The sequence below is a fragment of the Lissotriton vulgaris genome, unplaced genomic scaffold, assembly GCF_964263255.1.
Source record: "Lissotriton vulgaris unplaced genomic scaffold, aLisVul1.2 SCAFFOLD_372, whole genome shotgun sequence".
Taxonomy (NCBI): Eukaryota; Metazoa; Chordata; class Amphibia; order Caudata; family Salamandridae; genus Lissotriton; species Lissotriton vulgaris.
The window spans coordinates 362822-384265 of NW_028252847.1; the positions used below are offsets into that span (position 1 = coordinate 362822).

Sequence of the window (21444 nt, forward strand, 5' to 3'; positions counted from 1 at the left end):
TAGCAACTAGGTCTGTAACAGGAATGTACTGTGGATCAAAATGCATATACTATTGTACCATGCAATTTTTCAATAAAGGTTTTGGAAACTTACAAAAAAAAAAAAAAAAAACAACGGGACTACATGTATATTTTTCACATTCACTGTCCGACCTTGAAAGGCAGATATCATGGAGCTGGTAGCAGACTTGTGTTGCCTTCTGTGGTGGCAAAATTATTGTTTGGATAAATTGAAACATTCATGAGTTCTCGGAAAGATAATGACATGCTGCATATCGGCCTAACACAGACAGGAGAATGTGTTGGGAGTTAACAACAGTTGTGTGTCTAGTTATCTATTTGGGAAAATGATATTGTCTGTGATAATGTACATGTATTTATATAGCGCAAATCACCGACCCGGTATCTAAGCGCTTGCTTAGGGAACCCGTCCTGGTATTCCCGTGAGATAACCCCGGCAGGGTATCCACAAGGTGAAAGCCAGGCAGGGGCCGTTGTGGAGATTAACCAAGCTATTGCCCAGAGTCGCAGAGTGTGAACCTGTGAATCGAGCAGGCACCAGAGCGAGAATTGTCGAGTCTGTGGACATTTTAGGACTCAAGACCCGCCGAGCCGGGAATTGAACCCTGGTCCCGGGCTGACCTCTGCTTCCAGGTCTACCTCCTCTAACCAGTGAGCCACACTTCTCCACTAATAATAATAATGATAACCATATAATCAAGTAAACAATGTTTTGGTAATATATGTATTTGTATTTTTGTGATTGAAGATTGTTCTAATGAAATATATGTGCTCTTGGATATAGGACAATGCAGTTTCCTAAATTAAATAAGCATTTTGAGACCAGATGTTCAAGCTTCCTAGTCTTTAAGAGATGTACCTACACAGAGATTTGGTCGTTCAGGAAAGGCAGGTTAATCCACTGGTGTTAAAAATGTTATGTACAGCTGGAAATTGCGAACAGAATTCCAGGAGAACACTGCCTAGCCAAAACATCCAAAGGATGGCTGTCTGAAACGCAAAAGCATGGTCAATTAGACTTGATCGACCAATCCGTGAGAGATAGGGATTCTCAGGCCAGGAATTTAACACAATAAAGACGTTACCACATCATAGTGGAGTGGTGTGGCTCACTGGTTAGAGGCGGCAGACCCGGAAGCAGAGGTCTGCCCGGGACCAGGGTTCGATTCCCGACGCGCCAGGGTCTTGGGCCTTGGTCATCAGACACAATAATTCTCGCCTCGGTGCCTACTCCAACCATGGGTCCCACTCAGCAACTCTACTAACGGCCCCATCAGCGCCGGGGATACTTGTCTTCACCTTGGAGATGCCCAGGAGGGACCATCTCACAGGGAAAGCCAGGATGGGTTTCCCAGCGGTATACAGCGCCGGGACGCCCCTTTGCTGGGGCAGCTGTGCACTTTACAAGTATACGACATTTAACATTTCACATAACATCTGATATGTCAGTAAAGGAGGTCTGCTTATCCTTATTCCATTTTAAACAGTCAAATTAATGAGTGCTCCCACACAGGTTTCCCATAAATAAAATGAGGTGTATTAAATGGCTGATCCAAGTGTGTTCATAATTCTGTAAGACTTAGATGAAGACGATAGGTAGCTTAAGATATTTGCCAAAACAGACAGAGCCGCACCATTTAACCGAGTGTGTCAAATTGATTAATTGTGAATGGGCATTGTGATCTGTAACATTTTAATACCGACACATTATTAGCAGATTGGATCCCAGGTAGAAGGTGGACACGATGTTGCTTTAAGCAGCAAGCGTATGGAGACACAATGCTTTACATAAGTCCTTTTGCAGCCTAAGAGAGCTGCACACTACTTTTACACATCCTCAGAGGGTGGCACACTGCTTTTACACAATATTTGATGCAACAGCACAGCCTTCGAGTCTGGCACACTGATTGTACACAGCACCAGACACAATGTTGCCATCTTTCAACCAAGGTCTCTAAGGAAGAATCTCCACTTTCAACAGTTTTAAAAATTTGGAGAAACTGTTCAAATAAGGCTCTTTAATGAAACAATAGGAATCCTTGAAGGATAAATTGGTGGAAGAGGTTATCCCAGAAGGACTAAAGCAGGCGAAGAAGAGGCCACGAGTCAGAGACAACCTCCTGATCCCTAATGCAGGAGTAAGAGAAGAAAGCATGGCCGTGGTTCTCATGTATAATCCATTAGCAAATTGTATTAAACGGATTATAAAAATAAATTGGAGAATTTTAGAGATTGGTGAGAATAAGCTAAGAATGTTCCCCTCTGCATACACAGAGGTCAGAACCTCAGGAACCCTCACCACAATGACCGACATACCTGGGGCCGTTGGTGTAAGTACATCAGGCGTCCGCCGTACTTATGGTAGGCATTCTGACCTACTTGTTTCCCTCCAGGAACACAATGAAAAGACTGCCAGTCTCGAACAGAAAAAATCTATGAAAAATTACCTAGACTCCCTTGTTGAAAGCTCTCAGTGTATCAAGTACATTATTTATTGGTTTTACAAAAATCAAACTCTCACTTTAGGAGTAAAACCAAAAAGTCTGTTGGGCAACCGTGTGAAAAATGGCAGCCACTCAGCAAACTTTAGGTGCTTTTAGAGGAGCTCCTGTTACTCCTCTGAAGACACAGAGATAGTCGGGTTGGTGGAGATCGCTAAATATGGTGGACAGTAGTCCAATGGGGTAGTGGAAGTTGTTATACCTGTTCCTCTGGCAGACTGTGGACCCCCTGTCAAACTATAAATAAGCGGACCCTCTTCAAATGTAACTCAAAATAGAAAAATCACCAAAGAAAGACGGGCTGGATTCAGGGCACTCTATCAAAAGTGCAACAAAGCTTTACACCAGCCAAACCAATGGCCCACCCATGAGCCCTGTTTAGAGTTGGACAGATTGTCAGCCTTTCATCGGAAATCCCATTGGGTCTGTCGATGGAAAACATCTTCCGAAGAAGAAAGGGCTCTTGAAGAAAACCCATCAGACATTATTAGATAAAGCAGCACTATATAAGAACCTAAAAAACCAAAGACAAATTTGTATGTGACAAATTAATGTTTAAATCCCTGTGGTATTTTTATGGATTATTAACAAGAGGACTGCCAGAATACAGCCAGATGTTAAGCTTCCTAAATAAATCAGGTATTGATTGGGTACAAATGACTGAAGTAAGTTCCCAAAACAGAAGGGAATCCCAGATCTCAGTATTACTGGTAACACTTCTCTCTTCATTAACACAGAAGGAGAAGTAGTATCATCTCAAACAGAGAACCGCTTCTCACTCAGAGAAAGCTCACTGGCGAGAATAGTCCCCTCTGATACCACCTGCGCCCGACTACCAGCTAAAAGAAGTCATGCTTTCGAGATTTGACCCCTCTATTGCCAAATAAACTAGGCTTTTTGCCGACATCACAAATTATCTTTATAGTTTAGGAAATAAATCACATTTAAGATCTCCTTCTATACACCCAGAAGTCAAATACCATGAATTCAAAAAAATATGTTTTATTACATATCTAAAAACATAAATTTCTAATTAATATGTAAAATCTAGTCATCATTGTGTACATTTCATAGAATCATGATTGTTCTTGCTGTATCATAATTTAGTTCATGTTAATGTTAAAGTAAATCCTGGTACACACCTCTGTAGTGTGGTTTTTAAAGGCTCTTGGATGTCCATACATGGGTGGTGTTTGGATATGTATCATTAATACAGATCTATAAATTATTGGGTTTCAAATTTATTATGCCACTAATGGCCTTAGAAACCACTTGTTCCTAAATATAAATTGTCCAGTTTAGAACTTGTTGCTGTTAACGTGAAATTAACGTGATTTTGACCCAGGAGAATACCCCTGTAGTGTGTTATGTATAAGGATGGGTGTGCTAAAGAGCAGTCTTGTTGCTGTTCCTAACTGGCTGGGTGGTGATGGGTTTGCCTCTGTGTGTGTTTCCTGGTGGCTCTGGAGGGTTGATAACCGACTGCATTTCCTCACACATTCAGTGCAATGGTATTGTTTTTCCCCAGTGTGTGTTCAATTATGTTTCTGTAGGGCTGATGAACCACTAAAGCTCTTTACACATTCACTGCACTGGAATGGCTTTTCCCGTGTGTGTTTGCTGATGACTCCTGAGATTTGAGGAATCACTAAAACTACTTCCACATTCATTGCAATGATATGGTAATTCCCCAGTATGTGTTCGCTGATGTTTTCGGAGATGTAATAACACACTGAAGCTCTTCACACATTTACTGCACTTGAATGGTTTTTCCCGTGTGTGTTCGCTGATGAATCCTGAGATGTGAGGAATCACTAAAACGACTTCCACATTCACTGCAATGGTATGGTTTTTCCCCAGCATGTGTTCGCTGATGTGTTTGGAGATGTGATGACTGACTGAATGTCTTCACACATTCATTGCAATGGTATGGTTTTTCTCCTGTGTGTGTTCGCTGATGTCTTTGGAGATTTGTTAACTGACTGAATGTCTTCACACATTCAGTGCAATGGTATGGTTGTTCCCCAGTGTGTGTTCGCTGATGTCTTTGGAGTTGTGTTAACTGACTGAAGCTCTTCACACATTCAGTGCAATGGTATGGTTTTTCCCCAGTGTGTGTTCGCTGATGTGTTTGGAGATTTGTTAACTGACTGAATGTTTTCACACATTCAGTGCAATGGTATGGTTGTTCCCCAGTGTGTGTTCGCTGATGTCTTTGGAGTTGTATTAAATGACTGAAGCTCTTCACACATTCAGTACAGTGGTACGGTTTTTCTCCTGTGTGTGTTCGCTGATGTGTTTGGAGATTTGTTAACTGACTGAATGTTTTCACACATTCAGTGCAATGGTATGGTTGTTCCCCAGTGTGTGTTCGCTGATGTATTTGGAGTTGTGTTAACTGACCGAAGCTCTTCAAACATTCAGTGCAATGGTATGGTTTTTCCCCAGTGTGTGTTCGCTGATGTCTTTGGAGTTGTGTTAAATGACTGAAGCTCTTCACACATTCAGTACAATGGTATAGTTTTTCCCCTGTATGTGTTGTTCCCTGATGAGTTTTTAGGAGCCCTAACTGACTAATGTTCTTCACACATTCATTGCAATTGCACGTTGCATCTCCTGTGTATGTTTGATGATCGTTCTTTAGTAGCGATGACAAACTAAAGCTCTTGGAGGATGTGTATGATTTTTTTTTCTTGGTTAGTGTCTCTGGGTTGAGTTTACAATTGTCTGCATCCCATGAATGCGTTTCCTGAGGAGCTAACATGGTTGATAAAGTACTTGTGTTATTCTCACATTAACGATATGTGTGTGGTATTTTGGATGGTTGATTTCAGATTTCACAATGAAATACAAGACTCAACAGCTACATATATTATTTTGGCAAGTAAAGCTTCTTTGTAGGTGAGTAGGTCTTTAGATTGCATAATAGTTTTGTGTGTTTACGGGTAAAGATTAGGCTTCCTTCTGGTCGATGCAAATTGGGACAGTGTTATAGACCAAATACCCTCTCGTTCCATTACCCTTCAGTCGTCATGCGGTTTGGCCAGAAAGAGTCTATAATACACCTAGCACGCTGAATGGATATCTGCCATCATTACAGGAAGCAGAGCAATGCTGTATCCACCTCGAACACATGATCAAAGCTGGTGGTGGAGGCCTGTTTATAAAGGAGGTGGTTAGTCAGTTCTGTTGCCTTAATTTTCTAAAGCTCATTCTTTATCCTGTTGCGTGGAGGTGCACAGCTCAGACTCTTACATCCACTGAACTGCTCTCGACTGCTTCTCCCAGGATTTGTTTAGGGTCCGCAGTCTCGGACTGTGCAGATCTTTTCCTGAATATTGGAGCTTATTTTTTCTAACAGCTTTTTTCAGATTTGCACGATTACTGTCATTATTCACGATCATTTGTGCATTCAAGGCTGGTTTCCTATTGGATGTAAAGAGATTTAAAATCACTAAACTGAAATGTAAGAGAAAGGGAATACACAATATTTAACTAGTTGTAAAAGACATCTCTTCTTTACCATTTATGAATGTTACCTAGAGATATTTCACCATACACAGATATTTAACTAAATCTTGCACTGAACAGGTCACTCTTACTTACTTCAGGAAAGGAGGTGATTTTCCATTGTTCACAGAGTAACTTACTACAGAAAGAGTACACATGGAGTGCCCACTCGCTAGAGGTACAGCTTTAGGAAGATGCACATAGCCATGATGTTATTTAAACAAGAAGGGATTGTGGAAAAGAAATGGATCAGGATGTGCTGCTGTCACTTCAGTAAGTGTACAACAGTAACCCTTCCAAAAATGATATGACAAAGAAAACTCTTCAGGAAGTATATAATAAAGGTAACGCTCCAGGAAGTATATAAGAAATGTAGCTCCATTCACACTCTTCTTGACAAAACTTTCCTGTTCACACTGGAGCAACTGAAGTTCCAACTCCTGTCTTTACTTTTCTGCTTGTTAAGTTATCTTTGCCACTTTCCTGGGGTTGGCTCAAGCATTTGTGCGAAGATTGCAGCATTGATGATAAAAATTCCATCACAACCTGTAATATACCTGCAATATCTCTGCTGCTAATACGTGTCTGCTTTTTGTCTTTTTCTACCTTACCATGGCATCTGACTTAATATTTTCCGTTTGGTGCCAGCATGCTACTCTGTGGTTGGTTGGAGCCTTGGCAGAGTGGGACAAGATGTCTGTTGCAGGTACATGCAGCATTTACACCTTTGGGTATTTCTTGAAATCAACTTCACCTTAATCCCTGTTCATCGCCTTCAATACTCCCTTATGTCTGCGTACTCGCTCAACAGGGTTTATTTACAGCTAAAGTAGAGGAGTGACTCGATGATCACAGCAGACATCTGGTGAGATTCGAAAGGATTTAACTACCTTTACCAGAGGTCCGACGTGAATATTAACAAGCATTTACAATGCAATGGTCTCGGCATTGTTAAAGTTAGAGCTATTGGCATTGCTCATGACATTATTTTTATTTATGTTTTGGTTTTTAAAACATAAATAAATGGCATTGTCATTTACAATGCCAATAGCTTAATCGCTCGCAAATGCGAGACCTATTGCATTTGCACCCACACACAAGGCCACACACACACATACAGAGCCACCCACACAGAACCACCCACAGAGTCATTCACATAGAGCCACCCACACACAGAGCCACCCACACAGAGCCACCTACACAAACACACCTACACAAACACAGAGCCACCTACACACACACACAGAGCCGCCATCACACAGAGCCACCCACACAGAGCCACCTACAAACACAGAGCCACCATCACACAGAGCCACCCACAAAAAAAACTACCCACACAGAGCCACACACATACAGAGCCGCACACACACAAACACACACAGAGCAACACACACACAGCCACACACACAGAGCCACACACACACACAAACACACAGAGCCACACACACAGACCGAGCCACACACAGAGCCACACACACACAAACACACAGAGCCACACACACAAACACACAGAGCCACACACACACAAACACACAGAGCCACACACACACAAACACACAGAGCCACACACACAAACACACAGAGCCACACACACAAACACACAGAGCCACACACACACAGAGCCACAAACGCACAGAGCCACAAACGCACAGAGCCACAAACGCACAGAGCCACAAACGCACAGAGCCACAAACACACAGAGCCACAAACACACAGACGCAGATAGCCACACATACAGACACACAGAGCCCATGTCACTACTCCCTTCACGCTTCACCCCAGAAGACAACGGTACAGATGCCCTCCTTCAAAACGCCCAGTCTTGAGGAGGGATGGTAAAATGCCATGCCTAGTGATAAATAATAACATCCTCCAAAAACTGACAAGAATATTATCGCCTCAAATCCTTGCCCTTTTTTCTTTCCTCTCTCCATCAAGACCTCTGACCAATTGTTATGGGAAATCACTACCCGGTCTCGCCTTTGCAAAAGTTAGAGCTATTGGCATTGTAAATGACAACATTTTTATTTATGTGTTGGTTTTGAAAACAGATAAATAAATGGCATTGTCATTTACAATGCCAATAGCTTAATCTCTCGCAAATGCGAGACCTACTGCATTTGCACCCCCACAGAGCCACACACACACACAGAGCCACACACACAGAGCCACACACACACACACACACACACACACACACACCCACACACACACACACACACACACACACAGAGCCACACACACACACACACAGAGCCACACACAGACAGAGCCACACGCACACACACAGAGCCACACACAGAGCCACACACAGACAGAGCCACACACAGACAGAGCCACACACACACACAGAGCCACACACACACACACAGAGCCACACGCACACACACACACAGAGCCACACGCACACTCACACAGAGCCACACACAGACAGAGCCACACACAGACAGAGCCACACACACACAGACAGAGCCACACATACACAGACAGAGCCACACACACACAGACAGAGCCACACACACACACACAGCCACACACACACACACACAGCCACACACACACAGAGCCAGACACACACACAGACAGAGCCACACACACACACACAGACAGAGCCACACACACACACACACACAGACAGAGCCACACACACAGAGCCGCACTAGCACAGACAGAGCCACACTAGCACAGACAGAGCCACAGACAGAGCCACACTAACACAGACAGAGCCACACTAACACAGACAGAGCCACACAGACAGAGCCACATGCACAGACAGAGCCACATGCACAGACAGAGCCACATGCACAGACAGAGCCACACACACACACATAGAAAGAGCCACACACACACACATAGAAAGAGCCACACACACACACACACAGAGCCCAACACACACACACACACACAGCCCAACACACACACAGAGCCCAACACACACACACAGAGCCCAACACACACACAGAGCCCAACACACACACACACACAGAGCCCAACACACACACAACGAGCCCAACACACACACACAGAGCCCAACACACACACACACAGAGCCCAACACACACACACAGAGCCCAACACACACACACACAGAGCCCAACACACACACACACACACACACACACAGAGCCCAACACACACACACAGAGCCCAACACACACACACACACAGAGCCCAACACACACACAGAGCCCAACACACACACACACACAGAGCCCAACACACACACAGAGCCTAACACACACACTCACAGAGCCCAACACACACACACACACACACACACAGGACCCAACACACACACACTGAGCCCAACACACACACACACACACAGAGCCCAACACACACACACAGAGCCCAACACACACACACAGAGCCCAACACACACACAACGAGCCCAACACACACACACAGAGCCCAACACACACACACACACACAGAGCCCAACACACACACACAGAGCCCAACACACACACACAGAGCCCAACACACACACAACGAGCCCAACACACACACACAGAGCCCAACACACACACACAGAGCCCAACACACACACACACACAGAGCCCAACACACACACACACACAGAGCCCAACACACACACAGAGCCCAACACACACACACACACAGAGCCCAACACACACACAGAGCCCAACACACACACTCACAGAGCCCAACACACACACACACACACACACAGGACCCAACACACACACACTGAGCCCAACACACACACACACACACAGAGCCCAACACACACACACAGAGCCCAACACACACACACACAGAGCCCAACACACACACAACGAGCCCAACACACACACACAGAGCCCAACACACACACACAGAGCCCAACACACACACAGAGCCCAACACACACACTCACAGAGCCCAACACACACACTCACAGAGCCCAACACACACACTCACAGAGCCCAACACACACACACACACACACACAGGACCCAACACACACACACTGAGCCCAACACACACACACACACACAGAGCCCAACACACACACACAGAGCCCAACACACACACACACAGAGCCCAACACACACACACACAGAGCCCAACACACACACAACGAGCCCAACACATACACACACAGAGCCCAACACACACACACACAGAGCCCAACACACACACACACACAGAGCCCAACACACACACACACACAGAGCCCAACACACACACACACAGAGCCCAACACACACACACACAGAGCCCAACACACACACACACAGAGCCCAACACACACACACACAGAGCCCAACACACACACACACACACACACACACACACAGGACCCAACACACACACACTGAGCCCAACACACACACACACACAGAGCCCAACACACACACACACACACACACAGAGCCCAACACACACACATAGACTGGAAGACTTCCGAGCACATTTATTATGGTGTTTTGTATATGTTTCCCAAATTTTTCATAAGATAAGCATACAGCTGTTTAACAAGAACACCATCGAGAACATGGTCTGTAATCCTGCAGCAAATGTACGCCTTATTGTAGTTGACATTTTGTTATAGTTTTGTGTAAAAATAGAAGAAGGTTAAAATAGCGTGGCTACGTGTCTACTTGTGCTTAAAAATGTCAAATTGGGTTTTTTTAACAGGTTAAATGTACGTATTCTCTGTCTGAAACAAGACAATACCCACCACGTTGCTTACTAGTTATTATCAATGCCCTGATTGCCAAACACAGTTCCCTACCTCTTGAGGAGCAACGCATGTACATATATAGTTATTTAATTGGAATTTCAGGCATTTACTTTATTTATAATTGGTGTTTGATTCATAACGTTGTTTGAAAGCGTAGCTAAGCACTTTCCAGGCATGTTTCATGTATGCAAGTGCGTACTTACAATTGTCTTTTGTTGAAGAGCGAAGGGATGAGAGAGGACCACTCTACTTGTCATCTCCTGCCCTGGCTCATTGCAGCACCCCCAGGGATTCAGGTTTTTCTAACACTTGTTTTCTGCTTGTCAATGAAGTCACTTGGTGAGCTCACAGGCCCAGGGGACGGGGTTCCATCAATATGCGGCACACACTCACACGCACCCTTTTGCTATAAGCAGGCGTTGCCTTCCATTCGCTCTTGAAAGGCAGCGGCCTAAGACTAAGCACCAGAAGAGCTTGATTATTGGGCCTAGCAAAAATGGCCGCCCTGACTATCATACAGATATTACATTTGGAAACGATATGACGCGTGTCCTTTGATTCCTTCACATGAAACCGATGGGCTGCACCTTCTAAACACTAGCAAGACCTGTTTAGGGCTATTTTTAAACCTCAGCATACCTGGCAGCAATAAATAAAAATTAAGAATAATACATCTTCATGCCGGCCAGATTAACACCATGCCACGTAAAAGTAACAAGAAAAACTAGAAATAGCAACCGTGGAAGCCCGCACATTTACCTGTGAGCCAAACTAAGGCAGAACCATGTTACATTGACAAGTGACAACTGAGATGAGGAATTACACCAATAAGAAATACCCACTGCATTACCAGTCCAAAGCCCACTTACAAATATGATCTTTCCCCCAACTAGATCAAAACACCAAGCAGTAGCCAAATGTATGAGTGATGGATTTGAAGAGCATTTGAACAGCCCCCCAGCAAGACTTACAAGCACAGGGAGAGCCCAGCAGAAAGAAGCTAAACACCCCCCTGTCCCCTGAATCCGGTCTTCAATGGAGTGACGCCCCTCTCCTCCAATGTCTGGCCTCGGTTTAGGAAGCCTGCCAATGGAGAATAGGGGCAGGTTCATGCCCCCATACTGTAGACAAAGTCTCAGAGCGAGACTGCGCAAGCGCAGCCTTCGAGTCAGAGACCTAAAAAGGGTAGGACTGAGCTTCAAACCCTGGGAGATGCCAGGAGCCAGTCCTCTTTGTGATGAGACGAAAGGGGGGTATAACTTGAAAGAACCACTTCTTTAAAAAGGAGGTAAACCAGGCCAGGCCTTTGCCCTGTACCCCTAGGTCAGTGAGGTGAGTTAATATTATTGAATGTGAGAGAGTGTCTAAGGCCGCACTTAAATCTAGGAGTATCAGAGCATGGGATTTGCCAGCATCTGCAGTACTGCAAAGGGATTTGGTAACTGTTAAAAGAGTAGTTTTGGTGCTGTATGATCTAAATCCATTGTGGAAACAATCTAATATTTTATATTGTTCTAATATTTTGGCTAGGAGATTGCCTACATGTTTCTACCCACCCTTGGACAGAAACAACAGACGAGAAATAGGGTGATAATTTTCTGGCTGAGTGGCATTTAGCGGAGGCTTTTTTTGAAGACGAATAACCTTGGCGTGTTTCCTTGATATTGATACTTCTTCAGTGCTCAGCAAGAGTTTGGCTAATTCTAGAAATAAGGGTGTGATGCGCTCTTGAAATTTTAAAATATAATCAGGTTTAAATTGGTCACCCGGAGATCCAGATTTCACTTGATGCATTAAGGTGGAAATAGAATCTGTGTCAAGTAGAGCCAATTGGTCCAAGGGAGCCCATTGCGAGTGGTAGGTCCCTGTGTCAAGAGAGACAGCTTTGACTGTTTTCTCACCCCGGTTAAAGTAAAGATGAAGATCATTGACCAAGCTTGCTACAGTGGATGTTAGAAGCTTCTGCTAATCCAGGAGTGGTGGTGGGTTTAATCAGGTTGTTCACAATAGAGTAGATTTCTATGCTTTGGTGGAAGTCTCCGCCAGGTTCTTTATTGGAGTCTAATAGAGGCACACTCCTTTCGATAAACCTTGACAAGGCAGATGGGTCCAGTTTATGCTACTACTTTCTCATTGTGGGGCTACCGGTAATGTTTTTTTCAACGCCAGGTGTATCAATGGTCATAGGCACCAAATAATGGTTTGACCAGGTCACTGGAATAGGGGGAGCAGTTTGAAGGGTGGCCAGGATGGAAAAAACAGGGTCCAGCAGATGGCCAGCCTCATAGCTGAATGTTTTACTAACTGAGCTAATTGAAAGTGGCCAGGTCATTAGTAAAGTCCTGGATTTCTTTATTGTTGATTAGATCAAGATGAAGATTCAACTCTCCAATTATTCTCAAGTTGGACAACTGAAGTGAGTGCAAGGTAGAACACTCTATTAGAGATTCCCTGGGGACGCATCGGAGCAGGGCCGGGGCAGTGAGACCCCAGGCTCCACTGCACGCCGCATCACTCTTCCTGCGCCCGGAGGCGTTTAAAGGCAGCAGTGAGGTCCCGCTGTGGGGGACGTATCGGAGCAGAGCCATGGCACCGACTACAGACCCAAGGCTCCACCACACGATGCATCACTCTTCCCGCGCCCGGAGGAGCTTGAAGGCAGCAGCGAGGTCCCGCTGTAGGGGCTGCATCAGAGCAGAGCCAGGGCACGAACTTCAGCCCCCAGGCTCCACTGCACAAAGCATCACTCTTACGGCACCCGGAGATGCTTAAAGGCAGCAGCTTGGTACCTCTGCATGGGACTCGGTCGGGCCAAGGGCAGACCCATCCATGCCTGTCGGATGCCCAGACGAGGCTGAGCTGGGCCCCCCCTCTATCTTCTACACTCCCCCGTTACAGGCCCACCATGGGCAAGAAAAATCTGAGATCAACAGAGGAGGTAACTGTTACCTCTTTAGATACCTTTCTGACCAAGGCAACATCGGCATTAGAAAAATAAAACACATTTACTTATTATGCACTCAAGGGCTCTCTGAGAGGAAACATGGAATACTAGAATTGATTGGGTTTTTAACTTTTTTATATTGCATATTTCCAAACTCAGTAATAATCTTTATTCGGCAAAATTGTTCACCATAAAAAAGAGTACATATGCACAATAAATATTCCATCCCCCGCTAAAACAAAATAGAACAGCATAAAAATATCCTAAGATAAAGAATGCTCCACAGTCACTAAATTAAGTGAGGGTATCTTCAGTTACATACATCAATCCGTTGGTAACCTAGAATGCAATTTCAGTAACCGTGAGCGCGTCAACCAAACGCTACCCAAAAATTTTGCCACCCCGCATATCATGACAGTGGATGATGAATCGGTAGAGAGTACACGTAATGCCAGACTATGACACCTCAACCCCAGCTCCCTACATACAGGTTTCAACCAGATTTTCCGGGCCACTTTGTTTGCACTTGTACTGATGTTTGCACCACTTCAGAAAGGAGCTGTGTTCAATGCTCCGGGGGGCCGGGGGGGACACATAGAAGGGCTTGCCTTACATGATCGAGCAGTCTAGCTGCGACAGCAATCACACGCACCACTCCTCTTAAGGGGCGGATGACGTGGCCGTCTGCGCCCGACCCGAGACCAGGGGCCAGCACCCCTGGTCCATTGGCAAAAGGTAAGCTTTGCTACACCTTAGATCAGCTTTAAGGTTATAGACAAGAGTCCACTCGCTTCTTGTGCCCATTTAATGGCGCCAACAAATAGCGTTAACAAATGCCCCCATTGCCCTTTCAAATTAGTCCCTCTTTTATTACCTTTTTATTACCACCGATCCAAGCCCGGTACTGGCATCAACTTTTAAAATGGCTCTCTTAAATTGTCATTCCCTAGCCAAACACACTGCAGAGCTGCACTTACTGATGGATGAACAAGATCTTGATGCCTTGTTGCTCACCGAAACATGGCTCTCGGATACCTCGGACCCTGCGGTACTGCAAGCTTTGCCTCCGGGCTATCTCATCCAAAGATTAGAAAGGGAAGTGAATACGCTGGGTTGGGGGCGGGGGGTGGGGGGGGGGTGTAGTTATCATTTATAAAGGAAAATGTAACGGCTGCATGTCAGCTAATAAAATCATTGATTGTGAAAGTCTTTTATTCTACCTAGGTTTCTCCTCCACATGTACCTTTACTGGTGTCCTTATAGATCGGCCCCCAGGGCATAGCTGCCATTTTATTAAGGACCTCCTGAAAATATAGCTAAACTGGTCAGCTCCTTTTCCAACTTTTCTGTATTAGGAGATCTTAATCTCCATTTTGATGAGGAATCCACTACGGATGCTGACGCTGTTATTGAAAGCCTGGGTGCCTTAGCACTGAAGCTTTAAGTTTCTAGCCCCACCCATCAGAAAGGTCACCTTTTTGACCCACTCTTCTCTAATATTAACAATCTGATAGTAGGAAAGCATATTCCTCTACCGTGGTCTGACCATCTTATGATGCCCTTTGCTTGGACCCATCAGGATTGCGCTCAGCCACGAGAAAAGATAAAAAGTTGGAGTCAAAACTGGTCCAAACTGGATACTGACTTGTGGGCATCGACTCTTGAAAAATCTAGACCCATCCTCGGCAATGATCCTAAACTAGCCATTGATAAAGTGACTAGATGGCTGGAAACGTCACTACATTTACTAATTCTGAAAAAACTGACTAGCAAAAAAGATAGTTTCGGCTCGGAATGGTACAACTCCAAACTTAGGGAGCAGAAACAAATTTGTAAACGCTTGGAAAGAAGTTGGAGGAAGGACTTCTCGGTGATCGAGAAATCGAAGTATAGAGAAGCCATTAAAACCTAGAAGGCTGAAATCAGGTTAGCCCAAGCTGAGTACTATGAAAAATAGATTTTCGCTGCCTCCAACTGCCCCTGGGAAATTTTAAAAATTGCCAAAATCCTCCTCAAACCATCTGAACCTCCCCTTTCTTCTGCTGATCCCTTAGGGCGGTGTAATGATATGGCGCACTTCTTCTTTAAAAAAATTGATGATATCTATTCTACCTTCCCGCCTCCATCAGGGCAAGTAGGAATCGCCTCTCCAGATAACCTAGCCCAATGCCAGCTCCAGGCATTGAGACCATCCCTCCCATGGTATTGAAATCTTTAAAAACTTATGTTTACCAGTTGAAATCTAGCTCCCCCAATGATGAGGTTGCCCCTGTCTTTATTAACCAGGTTTTTGACTCCATTAGCTCAGTTATTCTGGACTTCATTAATGTTTCACCGTCCTGACGCCCCAGGAATTTGAGGTCCTGTGCCTTAAAATTAAGTCAGGTTTCCCAGCTGACCCAATGTCATCTGCCCACTTTCGCCAGTTTCATTCATCAATTGCCCCCGTGGGTCTGGAACTGGCCAATTTGTCTTTGAGGCTAGCCTCTGTTCACAGGGCATGGAAGCACGCTAATGTCATTCCTTTGATAAAAAAGCTGTCTCTTGATCCCGAAGATCCTGGCAACTATCGCCCCATTTCCCAGCTGCCTTTCCTGGCTAAGCTGGTAGAAGCGCACGTGAACTCCATCCTATCTAAATTTATCGAAAAGCATAACATCTTTGATTCATCTCAGCATTGGTTCCGCCAACGCCATAGCACTGAATCAGCACTTTTGGCAGTAACGGAATCCATCCGGAGTAGACTGGATGTGCGAGACTGCGGGCTTGGTCCTGTTGGACCTGAGCGCCGCTTTTGATACGGTGTCTCATATGATCCTTCTTGAACGCCTCCGGGAAGTTAGGATCAGGGGCGGTGCCCTGGATTGGATTCAGTCCTTTTTAGAGGGGCGGTCCTTCCAGGACTCAGTGCCACTTTTCCATTCCCAGGACTATGCCCTGTGCAAGGGGGTGCCACAGGGCTCTATTTTAAGCCTGCTTTTGTTCAATCTCTATGTGAGACCCTTGGCGGAAGTGGTGGCTTGACCATCTCAAACCCTCCCCATCACCCAAGGAGGCTGTGAAGACCCTTGGTGTTTGGTTCGACAAAGGATTAACATTTGAGAAACTGCCAAAAGCTGTTGCCGCTTTTGCGAGGGCTGAGATCCTTGCTTGGTTTTTTTACTCCCAGAGTACGTCATACTATTGTGCAGGCATCCGTTCTTTCCAGGCTGCATAATGGTAACTCTCTATACTTAGGCGCTAACAAAGCCAGCATTAAACGCCTATAGAGGGTACAGAATGCGTTGGCGCGTCTTTTAGTGGCCCTACCTAGATCTTGCTCGGTAGCGCATGTGCTCCCCAAGCTACATTGGTTTCCCATCGAAAAGCGCATTCAGTTTAAGGTATTGTGCATTTCATATAAAATCTTGAAACACCAAGCCCCTGTCTGGCTATCTGGTCTACTGATGCCCTATGTGCCTAGGCACTTGTTAGAAATGGGATTTCTGGTTGGCTAAGGCTTACACCAAAGCCAGGCAGTAACCACCATTCTAGTCAGGGCAAGGGAGGTACACGCCAAAGATAACCCCTGCTCACCCTCTAGGTAGCTTGGCACGAGCAGACAGGCTTATCCCGGAGGCAATGTGTAAAGCATTTGCGCACGCACACAGCAACAACATCCCAGGCACACCAGAAAAGTAACTCCACACAAGGTTATATCAAAAAATAGCCTGTGTATTATCAAAAACACATCAGAATCAGAATCACATAATATACACTGTGCCACTGCCACGGCCGGAATTTGCAGGGGGATTATGTACATAGGACAGGGCCACATGGACCACTGTCAGGAATAAGCACTTGGTAAAACTAGCACTTAGAACATAGAACAATTATAGCACCAAATAGGACATGTAGCACACAACCAGTAACCACTGGAAGGAGGTAAGTACATCCTACGGAATCCTAATCACCTTAGGCATATATCACGCAGGGAACCATGAACTCACTAGTATAACTATACTAGGTAAAACAACCTAAGCATAAACACATTCAGAGGTATCAGAACACAGGGTGCGCAAAACATACTACACACAGTACATTTCCTAACACCCAAAGCATTAGCACATAACTCACATCAAGGTCCAGGTTGCGCCACTGCGCCAAAGACTAAACGTTGCAGCTGCCCACTACTTGCTGGGCAGGCGAGGACAAGAACAGTGCCTAAACGCTGCAGCTGGCACTAAGTGCTGCGCAGCTGGGGAAGGCCAAGGTAGGGATGAAGGAGTGCGACTCACTCTTAGATGCAAAGTACATGTTCCTAGAAAGAAAAACCTAAACGGTGCAGCTGCCCACTACTTGCTGGGCAGCTGGGAACTCAAAACTGCGACAGGGGCCCTCACTGGCCCTTAGGAGCAAAACTGCACCAACTGTTGAAGCCCTCTGGCTCTAGAAATACATGTTGCGGATGAGGAAGAAGGGGCTCGTGGAGGAAGTGAAACAGCAGACAAAAGTTTGGGGTCAAGTCAAGTCAAGTCAATAAATTTGTATAGCGCGCTACATACCCAGAGGGTCTCAAGGCGCTTGAAGAAGGGTGGGGACTTACTTGTCAAATATCCACGTTTTAAGTTGCTTTCTGAATGCTAGGTGGTTCTGTGTAAGGCGAAGGTGAGTGGGAAGTGAGTTCCAGGTTTTAGCTGCCAGGTAGGAGAAGGATCTACCTCCCATGGTTGTTTTGTTGATGCGAGGTACAGTGGCAAGGGCCTGGTTGGAGGATCGTAGCTGGCGGGGGTGGGGGGTGTAGAAGGACAGTCGTGTGTTGAGGCATTCGGGTCCGATTTCGTAGAGTGCTTTGTGTGCGTGGGTCAGGAGCCGGAAAGTAATCCTCTTATTGACGGGGAGCCAATGGAGGCTTTTCAGGTGACCGGAGATGTGTTCTTTGCGCGGGATGTCTAATATGAGCCTGGCTGAAGCGTTCTGGATGCGTTGGAGTTTTTTCTGGAGTTTTGCGGTGATACCGGCGTAGAGGGTGTTTCCGTAGTCCAGTCGGCTCGTGACCAGAGCGTGGGTGACTGTTTTTCTAGTTTCGGTGGGGATCCAGCGAAAAGTTTATTTGAGCATGCGAAGAATGTTGAAGCAAGATGAAGAAACGGCGTTGACTTGTCTGTTCATCGAGAGTGAGGAATCCAGGATGACGCCCAGGTTCCGTGCGTGGTCCGTCGGGATGGGTGCTTTTCCCAGGGCCTCTGGCCACCAAGAGTTCTCCCAGGCAGAGGGGGAGGTGCCTAGGATGAGGACTTCTGTTTTGTCTGAGTTCAGTTTCAAACGGCTGTGCTTCATCCATTCGGCTACTTCTTTCATTCCTTCATGCAGGTTGGTTTTGGCAGTGTTAGGGTCTCTGGTGAGTGATAGGATCAGTTGAGTGTCGTCGGCGTAGGAGATGATGTTGAGGTTGTGTTGGCGTGCGATGACCGCGAGGGGGCTCATGTATACGTTGAAGAGGGTGGGGCTGAGTGAAGATCCTTGTGGTACGCCGCAGATGACTTCAGTGGCCTCGGACTTGAATGGTGGAAGGCGGACTCTCTGGGTTCTTCCGGTGAGGAACGAGGTGATCCATTCCAGTGCTTTTCCTTGGATTCCGACATTTCTGAGGCGTTGTAAAAGGGTGCTATGACAGACCGTGTCCTTACTACAGTCTTTGAGAGGAGATTTATTGGGTAGATTTGAGATCTCTGAAAGAAACCAGCGGGTTTTGCAGACAGATTTGACCTTTTGGAAGCAAAAATTGAAGGTATCAGCACTAGAACCAGTGCGCTAGAGGGAAAAGTTTAATCTCTCACAGGCTCCTCAAAGGTCAATTCTAAAGATATAGCAGCCTTAAAAGCTCAGAATCGATCCCTGACAATGGATTTGGAAAGGTTGGAAACTCAGTCCCGACACAATAACCTGAGGATTTTAAAAATCCCGGAAGGGGCAGAGGTGGAAGACATAAAGGGATTTGTCTGTAGACTGCTACGCGAGGACATTCTTAAGGATCGCCCTGATATCAATCTGGAAGCCGAGATACAGCGGGTCCATAGAGATCCATTTAGGTTACATCCTGACCGAAAGGCTCCCAGGAAGATCTTGGTATATTTCCAAACTTATAGCGTGAAAGAGCTGATTCTCAGCAGATGTCTATCCCGTACCTCTCTACATTTCCGAGCGAATCCATATCATATTAGATCCGATATAGGTGGTAAGACTGCCCAAAGACAATGGGAGCTTGGATCTAGAATGCCAGAATTACGTTCTATGTGAGCACAGGTGCAAATGAAATTTCCAGCACTCCTCAAAATAATGTGGAATAATAAAATGTATTCGTGCCAGTTTCCCGAGGAAGTGGATGCAGTCCTAGTCAGGATGAAAGAGCAGACAGAGCAGACAGAATAACGTAATTTAGGGTTGTCGTAATCGTACTACCAGTCTCAATCCTGCCTCAACCCTAACTAAGGAAGGTCTGAGAGAGCTGGGGAGTGGGAGGAATGGGAGGAAAAAAATATATATATATATGTTCTCGGGTGTGGGGTGTTTAAGAGGGGAAGCGGGGAGGGGAAAAAATAAAAAAATAAAAAGAAAGGGAAAAAAAAAAATGAATAAATATGTAGATATGTAGATAGTGAATTAGAGACTTGCACTTCCCAATAAGCGGGGTAATCGGGATCTAAGGGCCTCTTAGGGCGTATATTCGCCAATCAGCAATCAGAAGGGAAGGGTTCCTCGGGGGGAGAGAGGGTGGGGTGTCTAGGGGTGGGCGTAAAAATCAAATAAAAATGTCCTCATGCGCCATAAAAGTGCATTTTTTTTTTTAATTTAATTATCACTATAGGTTATTATGCTCTTTTGATAGCCACAATAGAAGATTAAAATCTTTTGATGTCTCAAGCTAGGCATACTATAATCCTTTCCTGGAACGTGAATGGTTTAGGGAGTCGCAAGAAACAATTTAATGTTTCCCACTTTTTAGAAAATGCTGGAGCTTCTTTAATTTTCTTACAAGAAACTCACTTGGAAGCAAAAGACTAGAAATATTTTTATAAAGAACAAGTGGGTTCAGGACATTTTGTGTTCAAAACAATCTGGCACCACGAGAGGGGTGGCAATTATAATCTGCGCCAATAAAGGAATTGTTATCCACGATTGGGCCACAGATCAGTCGGGAAGGTGGTTGGCCGCAGTAGTATCAATAAGTGCAGTTAAGTTTGTATGTGGGGTCTACTATGGTCCAAATGAGGATAATCCCTGTTTTTTACAGAAATTAGAAAATTACTTGCTACAACATACGATTCCTATAGTGTTAGGAGGCGATTTTAATCTGCTACTAGACTCAGAAGTTGACCGTACCTCAAAAGCCAAATATACTGTCCAAGGAAATCTCTCTCTATTCTGAAGAATATTATGAAAGGGTATACGTTGTGTGATGCATGGAGAGTTAAACATGGTACCCAGAGAGAGTATTCTTTCAATAGCAAAAAATACCATCAGTTCTCCAGGATAGACTTTTTTCTGCTCGATAGATCGCTGCTAGCAAACATTTATTCTATCACTTATATTCCGATTGGGTTGTCTGATCATTCAGTGGTCGAGTTAAGCATTAAGATTCAAAAAAATTCTTCAGAGTATAGGTGGACCCTGGACAGGACTATTTTGCTTAATGAAGAGTTTAACATTAAAATCAAGGAAAATATATCAGAGTTTTTCTTATTTAATCATGAATCAGCTCCAGATCATATTATATGGGATGCTCTTAAATCTTTTTTA

General features: G+C 45.1%; 1 protein-coding gene and 1 pseudogene across 2 annotated transcripts in view; both read right to left on the minus strand.

The window, feature by feature from the left end:
• Window positions 1-21444, minus strand: part of LOC147661239 (uncharacterized) — a 188560-nt pseudogene that overhangs the window by 106104 nt on the left and 61012 nt on the right. Inside the window, exon 2 of the transcript XR_015306002.1 lies at window positions 5587-5947. The product of XR_015306002.1 is annotated as an uncharacterized LOC147661239 (transcript). The remainder of the gene's footprint in view (window positions 1-5586; window positions 5948-21444) is intronic.
• On the minus strand, window positions 4124-5588 carry LOC147661241 (uncharacterized). Its single transcript, XM_086951204.1, has one exon. The coding sequence runs from the start codon at window positions 5283-5285 to the stop codon at window positions 4272-4274; it is 1014 nt and encodes a 337-aa protein (XP_086807330.1). The 5' UTR covers window positions 5286-5588; the 3' UTR covers window positions 4124-4271.